General features: G+C 36.8%; 1 protein-coding gene across 2 annotated transcripts in view; it reads left to right on the forward strand.

Moving 5' to 3' along the window:
• The first annotated feature begins 220 nt into the window (after positions 1–220).
• Positions 221–15,820, forward strand: part of TBC1D19 (TBC1 domain family member 19) — a 144,421-nt gene continuing 128,821 nt past the window's right edge. Inside the window, exon 1 of one of the 2 annotated variants that reach the window (XM_060655285.3) lies at positions 221–466. In XM_060655285.3, the coding sequence (XP_060511268.1) occupies positions 368–466 (99 nt within the window). In that variant the 5' untranslated portion in view covers positions 221–367. The remainder of the gene's footprint in view (positions 467–15,820) is intronic. The other variant, XM_060655288.3, reaches the window with a different exon arrangement.

Raw genomic sequence — 15,820 nt, forward strand, 5'->3', positions numbered from 1 at the left:
AGACTGAAAGGTGGAAAGGAAAGGATCCATTATAATAAAACACAAAAATACACGACTTTGAGTTCCCCTTGCGCATCAGAGGCGCTGCAGCTCTGGAAGAGGTACAATAAGCAGGAACAATGGCATGAAAAACTACCCCCAGCCGGGACGTTTTTCCGCCAGCGGAACGCAAGCGCCGGGACCTTGAGCCGCCGGGGGGACAAGAGAGGAACGGACTCACGGCCCGGCAGTTGCCTGGTAACGCCCGCCGAAGGAGTCCCGGCATCAGAAGGTCCCGGAGAAGTGTCACTGGCCCCGAGTGGGACCCCGTAGTCCGTTCTCTCCGCGCCAGCCTGTCCCCGCGGCTTGGCGGGCTAGGGCAGGGGAAATGTTGCAGGAGGAGTCGGATCTTTCTCTCGTTATTGCCCAGATAGTCCAAAAGCTCAAGGGCTCCAATTTGTACGCTCAGTTGGAACGGCAGGCCTGGGTGAGTGAGGCCGAGTGGGGAAGGATGGAGACGGGCGGGGCCGCGGCGATGCCTGGTCTCCTGCACCCCGCTCACCCCAGCCGGAGCCCGCCTCTGGTCTCCCCAGCTCGGCCCCCGGGCACCGAGGAACCTCCCTTGCAGGTGTAAACTCCACCGGCTCAGCCTCGCGCGTGGTGCAGTGGATTTTTAGAGGAGGGTGGGGCGCATCCCGCCTTTCTTTAGGCCCGAGAGCGCCGAGGCTCTTCATTCATACTGCAGCCCTTTCCAAGGTCTAATTTTTTAAGCTGCTGGAATCAGTAGCGATGCGTTGGACCACGTCTTCTCTCACATTTTTCGTCCTGTGGGTGGGTTTGGACCCCCCCCCCCCCCAGGTGCCTTTTTGCTTTCCGGCAATCTGTCACCTTCTTGCACTGTGTCCTCTCTGCAGTGATTTCTTACTTTATCGCTCCACCCGGCATTTCCTGAGTATTTTCTAACGTGCCAAGTTCTTTGGAGGCAGAGATTGATCAGGAGATCTTTTTGTGTGAATGTCTTATAAATGGAGTCGTACAGTGTGTAAAGTTGTGTGTCTGGTTTCTGTCATTCGGCATAAGGCTTTTGAAATTTATTCACATTTTGGTATTTCACTAACTCTGTTCCTTTTGATTGCTGAGTAATATTTCAGTGTTTGGATGTACTGTTTGTTTATCCGTTCATTAGTTGCTGGGCATTTTCAGTTATGGTTGTGGGCCGTTTTCGGTTATAGAGATTTTGAATAAAGCGGATGTATACATTTTGATACAGCTTTTTGCTTGAATATCTTTCTTTTCTTTTGGATAGATACCTAGGAGTGGAAATCCTGAGTTCCATGGTTAAGTGTATGTTTAATTCTGTAAGAATCTGCCAAACTTTTCCGGAGTGGCTGTATCACTTTGCATTTCCACCAACAGTTATGAGGGTTTCAGTTGCTCTGCATCCTTGCTAGTACTTGATACCAGTTTTTATTAATTCATTTTTACTTATTAATTACACTCCTCTGGTAGGAGCATAATGATATCCTATTGTGGTTTTAATTGCATTGCCTTTATGACTAATATTGAGCATCTTACTATATGTTAATACCTTCTTTGATGAAGTAGTTTGTGCAAATCTTTTGCCCATTAAAAAAAAATTGTTTGTTGGGGCGCCTGGGTGGCTCAGTCAGTTGGGCGTCCGACTTCCGCTCAGGCAATGATCTCACAGCTCGTGAGTTCGAGCCCCGCCTCAGGCTCTGTGCTGACAGCTAGCTCAGAGCCTGGAACCTGCTTCAGATTCTGTGTCTCCCCCCCTCTCTGCCCCTCCCATGTTCGCGCTCTGTCTCTCTCTGTCTCTCAATAATGAATAAACATTAAAAAAATTTTTAATTGTTATTTCATTGTTGAATTGTAAGTATTCTTTATATATGACACAAGTCTTTTATCAGATAAGCATATTGGAAATATTCTCTGTCAATCTGTGGCTTTATCTTTTCATTTCCTTAACTGGATGTTTCAAAGAGCAAAACTTTTTTTATTTTGATGGCAATTTTTTTTTTTTTATCAGTTTCTTCTTTTGTGATTTGTGTTTTTGTGCTGTGCCTATGAATCTTTGCCTAACCCAAGGCCTCAAAAAGTTTCTCCTAAGGTTGGTTCTAGAAGTTTTATGGTTTTAGTTTTTACATTTATATATGTGATGCATTTTAAGTTAATTTAAAAAAATTATGTTTTATTTATTTCAGAGAGAGAGAAAGAGAGAGAGAGAGAGAGAGAGAGAGAGAAAGAGAGTGCAAGCAGGGGAGGGGCAGAGGGAGAGGGAGACACAGAATCCAAAGCAGGTTCCTGGCTCTGAGCTAGCTGTCAGCACAGAGCCCGACGTGGGGACTGAACCCACCAACTGTGAGATCATGATCTGAACTTGAAGTCAGATGCTCAACTGACTGAGCCATCCAGGCACCCCTTGAGTTAACTTTTTGGTATAGATAGATAGATGTCCAATATTGTACCTATTTCCATTACCTATTTGTTGACCACCTATCCTTTCTCCACTAGTTTCGTTGGTTCTTTTGTTGAAAATTAACTTAGTAACACACACACACACACACACACACACACACACACACACACACACACAACTGTTTCTGGCTCTTAATCTGTTCCACTGATCTATTTGTTTTGATTTTTGTAACTTTAAAGTAAGTCTTGAAATCAGATATTTAGTTTTCCAGCTTTGTTCCTCTTTTTCAAAATTGTTTTGGCTATTCCAGATCCTTTGTCTTTCCATTTAAAGTTTAGAATCATCTTGCAAATTACTACAAAAAGTTTACTGGGATTTGGATTGGGAATATGTTGAATCTGTAGGTCAATTCTGGGAGAATTGACATGGTAACAACATTGAATTTTCTGCCTATGAACACATTTTGTCTCTTTATTTCTATTTACTTTATTTTCTCTTGTCGGTGTTTTATAATTCAGTATACAAACCTTGCACATATTTTGTTTAGATTTTCCCCTAAGTATTTCTTGTTTTCTTGATGCTATTATAAATGCTATTATAAATTTTTTCTCATTTCATTTTCCACTTGTTTGTTGTCAGTATGCAGAAATAAGATTGATATTTGTATATTTACCTTGTATCTTGTGACCTCACTAAACTTGCTTGTTAGTTATAGTACCACTTTTTGTAGGTTGCATAGGATTTTCCAAGCACATGTGTCATATGTGAATAAAGACAATTTTACTTCTTCCTTACAGTCTGTATGCCTTTTCTTCTTTCTTTTTTTTGTCTTGTTGCACTGGCTAGTGCCTCTACTGCAGTGGTATATAGATGTGTTCTATTAGGTTGAGGAAGCTCTCTTTAATTGCTTGTTTTCTCAGAGTTTTATTATGAATGGATGTTGAATTTTGTGAGATACTTTTCTTGTGTCTGTAGAGATGCTCATGTTGATATGGTGAATAACACTGATTGGTTTTGAATGTTGAACCAATTTTGCATTCTTGAGATAAATTCCATTTAGTTATGATGCATTATCCACATGTACATTTTTTATTCAATTTGTTAATATTTTTGGAAGATTTTGTGGATATTTTCATGAAAAATATTGGTGTATAGTTTTATAAAACTTTGTCTAATTTTATCAGGTAATGCTGATCTCATAAACTGAGTTGGGAAATGTTCCCTCTTTCCTATTTTCTGGAAGTATTTGTATAGAATTAATACTTTTCCTTCTTAAATATTTGGTAGGATTCCCAGTAAGGTCACTGGGGCCTGGAGTTTTCTTGGTGGGAGCATTTTTAATAAAAAAGTTAAGTAAAAAATATACTCAGGGCAGTTCAGGTTATTTACTTGTTGAATGTTCCATATGTATTTGAAAAGAATGAGCATTCTGCTCTGGTTATTCTGTAAGTGTCAATTAGGTCAAGTAGATTGGCAATTTTGTTCAAGTGAGTATGGAGGCTTACTGAGTATGGAAGTCAGTACAGTGGGAGTCAAGCTAGGCTTGGGTTTTGTTACTACTGTCAATAGCTTCAGTGTACTATAGGCTTCAAATTTGGTGGGCTGCTGTAATCTTGTGCTTAGAAAGGGTTCTGGACTACTGGAAGGTTTTTCTCATTGTACTACATCCTGTGCTTTCATCTGCCTCTGCTTGCTTGTGCCACGGAGAGAAGTCTCTCTCCCTACCCTTATCTTTCTCTTAGCAGTAGAAAGTTGTTACTCAGTCCTAAGCTCATGGTAGATACAGGCATTCTCTAATATACAGTCCATTTGCCTTGGGAATGGGTCTTTCTCAGTGTTCCTTCTTCTTCTCTTCTTGGCAGCCAAACTCTGCCTTGTATCTGTGGCAGATGATGGATGAAAGAGAGATTCCTGACCTCCCTAGAGCTGGCTCACTTCTGCTTTGTACTGGTGTAGGATCCTGGGCCCAAGAGAGTTGGATTGATTGATTGATTGATTGATTTTTACTTTACCATGAGTAAGATCATTTTTGCATCTATCTCACCCCCAGAAACAATTATTGCCTTGTCGTTAGAGTGGGATGTTTTCTGAACCCTCTCTCAGAGGTTTAAGGTCATTTCCTCATGTGAGAGGAGAGTTTAGAGAAGGTAGCATGGTTTTATTCCTGTGCTGGAGTGACAGCTTATCCCTTCTGTGCACCTGTGTCACGAAAAAGGGCTCTCTGCCCATTCTCTGCTCTGCCCCCATTCTCTTGGGTGGGAGACCCATGGAAAAGAGCATGAAAGTGAGTGTAAATTCCCCTTGTGTTTTGAGCTCCTAGTTATTCTAAACGGACATATTATCCCACATGCAGTCTACTATAGTTAAAATTTTAGCTGTATTTCTTCTTGCTTGTGTGGTAGTTTCCTTTTCCTCCTGTGCTCTGCCAAAGTAAAATAGTTTGGAGTCCCATCTGTCCTTGGAGGGACTTGTTATTCTTTGAAATTTAATTCATTTGGTTGTCCTACAACCTCAATTTTCTGGTGGGTTCAAAAGTTATGATTGGGTAGATTATACCGCTTTTTCTCATTGTTAGGGTGGGAGAGGCATGCTCTTGTACTGGCTTTTGACATCCTGTGTATTAGTAGAACTCCAATAATAAATGTTGAAGGATTACATCTATGTTCATGAGAAAAATTGCTCTGTAATTTTCCTTTCTTGTAATATCTTTGACAAGCTTTATATCAAGGTTATGCTGACCTGATGAAATGAGTAAGAGAAGAGGTCCCTTCTTTTTTATTTTTTGTTTGCTGTAAGAGTGTTATGAGATTGTATTCTTTCTTTCTTAGGTGTTTGGAAGAATTCTCCAGTGAAGTCGGTGTCTTAGACTTCCTTTGGGGAAGGTTGTTTTTTGTTCGTTTGTTTGTTTGTTTTGTTTTTTTAATTAGCAGACTTTATTTTTTATTTTTAACTTTATTTTTTAAGGTTTATTTATTTATTTATTTATTTACTTGTGTATTTATTTTGAGAGAGAGAGCAAGCACATAAGCTGTCAGTGTGGAGCCCGACGTGAGACTCAAACCCACAAACCAGGAGATCACGACCTGAGCCAAAACTAAGAGCTGGATGCTTAACCAACTGAGCCACCCAGTAGCCCTTGTATTTTTTTTTTTTTTTTTTTAGAGAAAGTGTGAGCAGAGGAGTGAGGCAGAGAGGGAGAGAGAGAATCTTAAGCAGCCTCCACGCTCAGTGCAGAGCCCTACTTGGGGCTTGAGCACATGACCCTGGGATCATGACTTGAGCTGAAATCAAGAGTCGGTCACTCAACCCACTGAGTCACCCTGGAGCCCCTAGCAGACTTTACTGTTTAGAATAGTTTTAAGTTTACAGCCAACTGAGCAGAAGATAACAGAATTCCCATATATTCCCATTTCCCTTGCACACAGTTTCCCCTATTATTAACATCTTGCATTAATGTGGTACTTTTTTTACAATTGGTGAATAAATACTGATATACAATTATTAAATAAAATCTGTAGTTCACATCAGGATTCACTCTTTGTGTTGTACAGTTCTAATGGTTTTGACAAATGTATAATGTCATATATTCACTATTTCAGTATCTGGTAGAATACTTGCACTGTCCTAAAAATCCTTTGTGTCCCACCTACCCCTCCTCCCTCCTTTCCTCCCAAGCCCCTGGTGACCACTGACTTTTCTGTCTCTATAGTTTCACCTTTGAGAATGTCATCTAGTTGGACTCATGCAGTATGTAGCCTTTTCAAACTGGCTTCTTTCACTTGGTAATATGCAATGTGTTTCCCCTATGTCTCTTTGTGGCTTGATAGCTGTTTTTTCCCTTTGGAATAATATTCTATTATGTGCATGTATCACAGTTTATTTATATATTCTATTGAAGGACATCTTGGTTGCTTCCAAGTTTTGGCAGCGAAAACTGGTAAAACATTCCTGTGTAGATTTTTGTGTTGACATAAGTTTCCCACTCACTTGGTTAAATGCCAAGGAGCATAACTGCTAGACTGTATGATAAGACTATGATGAACTTTGCTGGAAACTGACAGCTTATCTCTTAACGCGGCTGTACCATATTACTCTCTCATTAGCAGTAAGGGAATGTTTCTGTTGCTCCACATCTTCACCAGCATTTGTGTTACCCGTGCTTTAGATTTTAACCATTCTGATAGATGCGATAATCTTCCTGTTGTTTTAATTTGCAGTTCTTTAATGACATATAACACTGTGCATCATTTCAGATGTGTATTTGCGATCTGTGTACCTTCTTTGGTGAGGTGTCTGTTCAGATCTTTTGCCCATTTTTAAATTGTATGTTCTTTCTTATTGTTGAATTTTAAGAGTTTGTTATATATTTTGGGTACAATTTTTTTTTTTTTTTTTTTATCCATTATGTGTTTTACAAGTATTTTCTTCCAATCGGGGGCTAGTCTTTTCATTCTCTTAACAATATCTTTTGCAAAGAAGATTTTAAATTTTAATGGAATCCAACTTATCATTTTTTTCTTTTATGGATTGTGCTTTTGGTGTGTCTAAAGATTAATTGACAAACCCAGGGTCAGTTAGGTTTTCTCTTATCTTATCTTTTAGAAGTCTTCTAATTCTGGGCTTTGAATTTAGGTCAGTGATCCATTTTGAGTTAATTTTTGTGAAGGGTATGAGGTATGTATCTAGATTTTTTTTTTGTATGTGGCTGTCAAATTGTTTGAGGACAACTTGTTGACGTGTTGAAAAGACTGTCTTTGCTCTTCAAAAAAAAATTCAAAAAATTGCATTTGCTCCTTTGTCATAGATCAGTTGGCTATGTTTGTTTTGGTATTTCTGGATCTCTAATCCATCCCATTGATCTGTTTGTCTAATTTTTCACCATTACCACACTGTCTTGATTTCAGTAGCTTTGTACTAAGCTGAAGTTGGGTGGTGTCAGGCCTCCAACTTCGTTCTTATTCTTTAATATCATATTGGCAAGATTTTTAATAACATTAAGTTTTAATATATATAGGAATATTAAGATTTTCTATTCCTTTTATTGTGAGTTTTGATAAGTTGTGTTTTTCAGGGAATTTGCCTAAATTTTTTATGATAAACTTATATTTCTTTTTTTTTAAACTTGTTTTATTTTTTATTTTTTAAAATTTACATCCAAATTAGTTAGCATGTAGTGCAACAATGACTTCAGGAGTAGATTTCTTAGTGCCCCTTAGCCATTTAGCCCATCCGCCCTCCCACAACTCCTCCAGTAACCCTCAGTTTATTCTCCATATTTATGAGTCTCTTCTGTTTTGTCCCCCTCCCTGTTTTTATATTATTTTTGTTTCCCTTCCCTTATGTTCATCTGTTTTGTCTCTTAAAGTCCTCATATGAGTGAAGTCATATGATTTTTGTCTTTCTCTGACTAATTTCACTTAGCGTAATACCCTCCAGTTCCATCCACATAATTCCAAATGGCAAGATTTCATTCTTTTTGATTACCAAGTAATACTCCATTGTATGTATGTATGTATGTGTATATATATATATATATATATATATATATATATATATATACCACATCTTCTTTATCCATTCATCCATCGATGGACATTTGGGCTCTTTCCATACTTTGGCTATTGTTGATAGTGCTGCTATAAACATGGGGGTGCATGTGTCCCTTTGAAACAGCACACCTGTATCCCACGGATAAATGCCAATAGTATAATTGCTGGGTCCTAAGGTAATTCTATTTTTAGTTTTTTGAGGAACCTCCATACTGTTTTCCAGAGTGGCTACACCAGCTTGCACTCCCAACGTTATATTTCTTTTTAATGTCTGAAAATTCTATTACAATTTCTGATAGTGGTAATTTGTGTGCATGCATGTGTGGTGTGTGTGTTTGAACAGTTTTGCTAGGGGTCTCTCAGTTGTATTAATCTCATCAAAAACAATTTCGGCTTTGCTGATTTTGCCTTAAGTTTGTATCATATCTTTATTATTAATTGCTTCTCACTTTCTTTAGGATTGATTTGCTGGGGTTTTTGTTTTGTTTTGTTTTGTTTTGTTTTGTTCTGGTTTTGGTTGTTTGGTTTCTGTTGTTATTAGTTTCTTGAAATGGAAGTATACATCAAGGACTTGAAACCATTCTTCGTTTCTAAAATATGTATTTAAGGTTATAATTTTCCCTCTAAGCACTACTTTAACTGTATCCCACAGTTTTAATGAATCATATTTTCATTATCCTTTCATTCAAAATATTTTATAGTATTTTTTGTAATTTTAAATTTGACCCAAGGGTATTCTAAAGTATATTGCTTAGTTTCTAAGCAACTGAGATATTCTATTTATGTAAAATTTTAGGGACTTGCTTTATAACCCAGTATATAATCAATTTTGCTAAGTGTTCCATGTGCACTAGGAAAAAATGTGTATACTGTCACTGTTGGTTCAATGAGATATGCCACTGAGGTCTACTTGTTAATTATGCTGTTCACCTTTTCTATAATCTTACTGAATTTTTTCTGCTTATTTTATCAGCTATTGAAAGAAATATGTTAAAATCTCCCACCGTGATTGTATCTTTGTCTATGTCTTTAACACTCAATTTTTTGCTTTCTATATTTTAAGGCTATTTTATTGGTTGTATAAGATTTATATTGTGATATCTTCTAGATGGCCTAACCCCTTAGTCATTATGAAATGTCCTTTATTTCTAGTGAATTTTTTGCCTTAAAATCTGTTTTGCTGATGTTAGTGTACCTATACTAGCTTTCTTTGGTTAGTGGTTGCATAGTATGACTTTTTCCATACTTTTTTTTTTTTTTTTATTTTTGCGACAGAGAAAGACAGAGCATGAACGGGGGAGGGGCAGAGAGAGAGGGAGACACAGAATCTGAAACAGGCTCCAGGCTCCGAGCCATCAGCCCAGAGCCCGACGCGGGGCTCGAACTCACGGACCGCGAGATCGTGACCTGGCTGAAGTCGGACGCTTAACCGACTGCGCCACCCAGGCGCCCCTTCCATACTTTTATTTTCACCCCTTCTGTGACTGTATTTAAGATGTGTCTGTTGAAACCATTGGCAAAATATAGTTATTTTTTAAATCCAGTCTAATAACCATTGTCTTTTTAAAAAAATTTTTTTAATGTTTATTTTTGAGAGAGAGACAGAGAGTGAGCAGGGGAGGGGCACAGAGAGAGAGGAGATACAGAATCTGAAGCAGGCGCCAGACTTTGAGCTGTCAGCACAGAGACTGACGTGTGGCTTGAACTCATGTACCGTGAGATCATAACCTGAGCCAAAGTTGGACGCTTAACTGACTGAGCCACCCAGGAGCCCCACAGCCATTGTCTTTTAGTTGCATTGTTTAGTCTATTTACATTCAATGAATTTATTGATATATTGCGTTTGTATTTCCTGTCTTAATATTTGTTTTTTTTAATTGATCTATTTGCTTTCTATTATGTTTTCTTTATTTTTCTGATTATTCAACTGTTATTCAAATGTTTTATTATTTTTCTCTCTGTTAATGTGTTAGTTACACATTGTTTTACTGTTCTTTAAATAGCTACCCTAGATGTTACAAAATTTATTTTTGATTAATCTCATATCAATTATATATGTAATGCATAAATCTCAAATAAATTATTACTTTTACTAGTTCCCTTTTATGTAATTCTAGAACTTAGAACACTTTACTCATTTATGGCTTTTTCCTTTTGTTATTTTTGCCATGCCTTTTGTGTGTAATTTAAATCCCTCAAGACATTGCTATTGTTGTTTTGTAGCATCAATAGTCCATATTTACTCATATTTAACCACATTTTTATCCTTTTTTGCTCATTTCCGTCTATATTTCCATATTTACCCTGAGATTATTTTTCTTTTATTATAACTATCTTTAGTTTCTTGGTGATGAATTCTTCAGTTATATTTGTCTGATGATGTCTTTATTTCATCTTCATTATTGAAGGATTTTTTTATGCATATAGCTTTCAAAGTTGGTAGTAATTTTTTTTTCAGCCATGTTGAGACTTTTTTTGGGGGGGATTTTGGTGTCTGTTTTATGAAGTCAGACATTAATTTTTTTGTTATCCACTGGTATGCCCCATCCCAGGATACCCTGACTGCTTTTAACGTTTATGTCTTTGGTGTTTGGTAGTTTTGTTAAAATGTGCTCTGGTGTGTTATTATTATTTGTTTGTTTTATTATTTGTTGTTTGAATTATTGTATTGTTGTTTATATTGTTGTTGTTTGTATTATTATTATTTAATTTATTCTGGTTTGAGTTTGTGGGGCTTATTAAATCTGGGGTTGATATCTTTTCACCAGTTTTGGAAAATTCTTGGCCATTATTTGTTCCAATATTTATTCTGCCACATTTTCTCTCTCCTCTCTTTCTGAGACTTCGATTTATACATGTTAGACTTTTCACTGAATCCCACTTGTATCCAGTACTCTTTTTCTGTGTTTTCCATTATTTTTTTTTTTCTCTGTGCATCTGTGGATGCAAAAGATCTGTGGATCTTTTCTTTTCATCCTCCACTTCACTAATCCTGTTTAGGCTATTTTCATATCTCCTGGTGAATCCATCTAATGCATTCTTATTCACATGGTGTATTTTTCAGTTCAAAATTTCCAGATGTTTCTTTTTTATGTTTTCCAATTCTCAGGTAAAATTATCTGCTTTTCATCTATTTTGTCCATTTTTTCCTCTTTTTCAAAAAACATATAATTCATAATTATTTTAAAGTCCTTGTCAGTTAACACCAATATCTAGATCACATGTAGATATCTGTTTATGGTGTTATTTTCTCTTAGCTTTGTTTATTTAATTTTGTCTGTTGGTGTGACTAGTAAATTTTTATTTGATGCTAGACATTGTGTACAAAAAACTGTAAAGCTTCTAGATGATATCTAACTTTATTGAGGATTCACCCTCTTCTCCACTGGGGAGATAGTCTTGTGACTGGTTACCATAATCCAATTAGGGAATGTTCTGTATTGAGGCTGAGTTTCAGACTCTTAGGCTCAATCTTCCTCTATTTTTTTTTCCTGACTCTCCAAGGGTTTCAACTAAGAATATGATGTATTCTAGAGGTCCTTTTCCCTTTGGGTCCCAATGTCTAATCTTTTTCTTGTCAGACTTAAAAAAACTTTTCAGAGGTTTCCTGCTTAGGTTTTTAGCTTTCTACTCTGCAGAATCCCAGTATTCAAAAAAATTTCTTGAGGACAAATCAAAGCTATGTGCTTAAGATCTCCAAGTCTGGGGCAAAGCTCTCCTTATTTCTCTGTCCACTGGTGGTAGCCCTACTTTGTACTGGGTTTGTATTGATTCTCAGCCTCTTGTCTGTGCTCAGAATGATTCCAGGGAAGACATGGCTATAGACACCAGTTCATCTCTCAAGATGTTTCCCTTTCTGTTACTTTAGTTCTTGTTCTCTCAGCAACTCTCTTCTGCCTTCAGATAGTTGATTTTGCTCCCAGGCTTTACTAGCTGTTCTCTGCAGGTCTGCTGATCAGCTCCTCCATCAACTTGGAAACATAAGTCTCATTTGTGCGGATTGAACAAGATAATATGCCTGGCACATAGTAAGTTCTCAGTAAACATAAGCCTGAGCATTCCTTGAAAGTCCAAGTAAGATTGCTTAATACCCTCACTGCTTATTAGGGCCCTTCGAAAAATGTTCAAAATCCTTGATTATGCCTACAAAGCTTGGTGATACTGTTCTTCACTCTACTCTTTCAGCCATGACCATCCAAACTTTGTAGGTCTCACATAACCTCCCAGTTTAGTGGCCTGTAGTACCTGGAAGTTTCTTTTTTGTAATATTTATCACACCTGCATTTATTTTTTATTTTATTTTATTTTTTGGTTTGTTTATTTTTGAGAGAGAGAGAGAGAGTGGGGGAGGGGCAGAGAGGGAGACAGAGGATCTGAAGCAGGTTCCGAGCTGACAGCAGAGAACCCGTTACAGGGCTCAAACTCATGAACCAGGAGATTGTGACCTGAGCTGAAGTTGGATGCTTAACTGACTGAGCCCCCCAGGTGCCCCGTATTTATTTTTGAAATGTCTGCTTTCCTCATTAAAGTGTAAGTTTCATGAAAGCAGGAAGAGAGTATGTCTGCATTGTTCTGCTCTATCCTACACCTAGCAAAATGACTGTGTGAGCCAGGTACTCAACATGTATTTAGGAAATAGAATAAATCTAGAGTTTTCTTTTTAATATTTTTTAAGTTTTATTTAAGTCCAAGTTAGTTAGCAGATAGTGTAATAATGGTTTCAGAAGTAGAATTTAGTGATTCCTCACTTGCATATAACACCCAGTGCTCATCCCAACAAATGCTCTCCTTAGTGCCCATCACCCACTTAGCCCATCCCCCACCCAACACCCCTCCAAGCAACCCTCAGTTTGTTCTCTTAAGATTCTCTTACAGTTTGCCTCCCTCTCTGTTTTTGTCTTATTATTGCTTCCCTTCCCCTATGTTCATCTTTTTTGTTTCTCAGATTCCACATAGGAGTGAAGTCCTGTGATATTTATCAGATTCTTCCTTTTTAATGTTAACTTGAACAGCATATGTGGAGTAGCTACTGTGTGCCAGATACTTTACTGGGCGATAAAAGATTGCTGAAAGCATCTTTACTTATAAGGAGTTCAAAGTCTTACATGAGACTCTGCTTTTCTTTGAAAATGTGTTTCCTTTAAGGATTTCTTTTTATTCAAGCTTGAGCTCTAATAAGTTAATAGTTGTTTCTTAATTTATAAGAAAACTTCAAGTTCTAGAAAATAAACAATGATGACAAATTCTTTGTTTTCAGAGCTGTTCGTATTTCAGAATTGCAAATAAGAGATTCAAGACCTGTGTATGATATAACCTTATTTGGAGATTACTGTCCCAAGGAAGTATTTTTGTCTCTTTCTATTTTGAACTCCATTTATATTAATTAAATATGATTTTTTATTTGCTTATTCAGTAAGTATTTATTGAGCATTTAGTATATGTTGGGCACAATTCTACTCCCTGGGGATACAACAGTGAATAAAATAAAGTTCTGCTATCATGGAGAAATGATAGTATTATAAATAAATACAGGTCCACAGTCTTTTATCTAAAACCTGGGGTCAGATATGTTTTGGAATTCAAATTTTTTTCTAATTTTATAAAGGTAATTCATGCATATTCTATGTTATTTACTATCTCTACCATGGTCTTGTAGCACCTTGTAATTATGTAAATTAATATTTCTGCAGCAAAATGTGTGAATTTTCATACTAAGTGTGATAAATAAGGACTATAAATAGTCTCATGTCAATTCAGGTCAGATCAGATTTTGCCACTAAGTGAGTTCAAGTCAGGACCCATTATGCTATCAATTCAGTTATGAAAAGATTTTGTTTTTCAAAGGTTTCAGGTCTTGGAATTTTATTTTATTTTATTTATTTTTTTTTAAATTTTTTAATGCTTATTTATTTTTGAGAGAGACAGAGCATGAGTGAGGAAGGGGCAGAGACAGAGAGGGAGACATAGAATCCGAAACAGGCTCCAAGCTCTGAGCTGTCAGCACAGAGCCAGACATGGGGCTTGAACTCGGGAATGGTGAGATCATGACCTGAGCCTAAGTCAGACGCTCAACCCACTGAGCCACCCAGGCGCCCCAGGTCTTGGAGTTTTAAATAAAGGATAATGTAACATCAGTAAATTGCTTCGGTATAATAAAAAATAGGGCAAGGTAAGAGAAAGAAAGATAAAGCAGGGTAAGGAGATGATGAGTTCATGGGAACTCAACTTACATTTGGCTGGTTCTTGTGATACATAAAGTAAAAGATGTAATGTTATAGATTTACACTTTAAAAGAATATAATTATAGATGTTTTAATATTAAAGTAATCTTGGACTTGAAAAAATATGTAATAACTTTTCCTTAGCGTATATTCTCTACTGCAGACATTTAATAGAAATAAGCTAACTCTTAAAAGGCAACTTGACAATCAGTTTTAATAACATGCTTTTAAACAAGTGACTGTTTATTTGTTACGTGCCTTTACAATTTTAACCATGAGGGCAGTTTTCTGCCACCAGCATTTTCCATACTGTCTTCATTTTGTCTAAGTATACTGTGGAAGTGCTAGAACAGTATTGGTTCAACTTAATTAGAAAATTAAAATCGCACAGAAGATTTCAAAGACAAATACAAATGATTTTTAGACTTTCTTTAGCAAAAGAAAGCCTACCATTAGCACTTCTGTTTTAACATTATAATTAAAGTGCATTTTAATGTATTCTTTTGTAGATTAAAGTTTAATTATCTAAGATCTTAGCATGGTAACATGGGATTTTGTGTTTCTGGAAAGAGGTTGTGTTTTTTGATTTCTGAGTTTTCCTGAGTTATTTTGTTATAAAGTCAACCTGCACCTGTTTGTTTTTTTTGTTTTTTTGTTTTGTTGGTGGTGGTGGTTTTAAGAGCTAGGGAGTGCGAGCAGGGGAGAGGGGCAGGGGTAGAGAGAGAGAGAGAATCTTAAGCAGACTCCACACTCAGCATGGAGCCTGATGCAGGGCTTGATCTCACCACCCTGAGATCATGACCTGAGCCAAAATCAAAAGTCGGATGCTCAACCGACTGAACCACCCAGGCGCCCCAGGTCGACTTCCATCTTAAAATTGAATTTGCTCGCTCATCCTCTAGACACTAGAGTGATAGCTTAATTCAAATTTGATATTTAGCACCAAGATCAACATTGTTATTTTGTATCATTCATTACTTGTATTTAAAATGGATGTTGTGTAAAACCTCAAATGTTATTTCCATTCCATTAAGTGTTTAATAAGTCTTGTTGCTCAGATTGTTATTATGAATAATAGAATTGTAAAAGGAAGGAAACTGAAAGAAGATAGGCTTTGGAGAGGGAAGGAATAATATAACTGATAGGATGTTGTCATAAGTTCAGAACCCCAGAGCATCTCAGTGCTAGTGTCCCTCACTAAAAACCTTATGGAATTATATCTCAAATATTGTTTTTTATTTATCATTATCAGAAATATATACATATATAGAGAATTTAGAGATCATAAAAAGGAGAGAAGGAACTGACATTCATTTATCATTTATTATAGAGAAATGAATATTTCATGGATTTAAATAGATTTTAATTAAATGTATTTTCTTTAAGACATGTATAGATAGAACATATATTGTTATTGATAGGCCTGTGCCATGAGTAGGGCTTACTGTCTTCTGTCTGTTTTTTTTCCCTCTAGGGTGGGATATGGCATATATATGGTTAAGCTTCAGATTAGACTACTACAGTTGATATAAAAATTAATAATTTAGGGACTCTGATGGTGTTTGGTGTGTGAACCAGGGAAGAGTATCATCCTTACCCATATCTGTCTTGGCGTTTGTTGTGTCCTTTAATCC

This window comes from Panthera onca, chromosome B1 (genome assembly GCF_046562875.1).
Source record: "Panthera onca isolate mPanOnc1 chromosome B1, mPanOnc1 haplotype 2, whole genome shotgun sequence".
NCBI lineage: Eukaryota > Metazoa > Chordata > Mammalia > Carnivora > Felidae > Panthera > Panthera onca.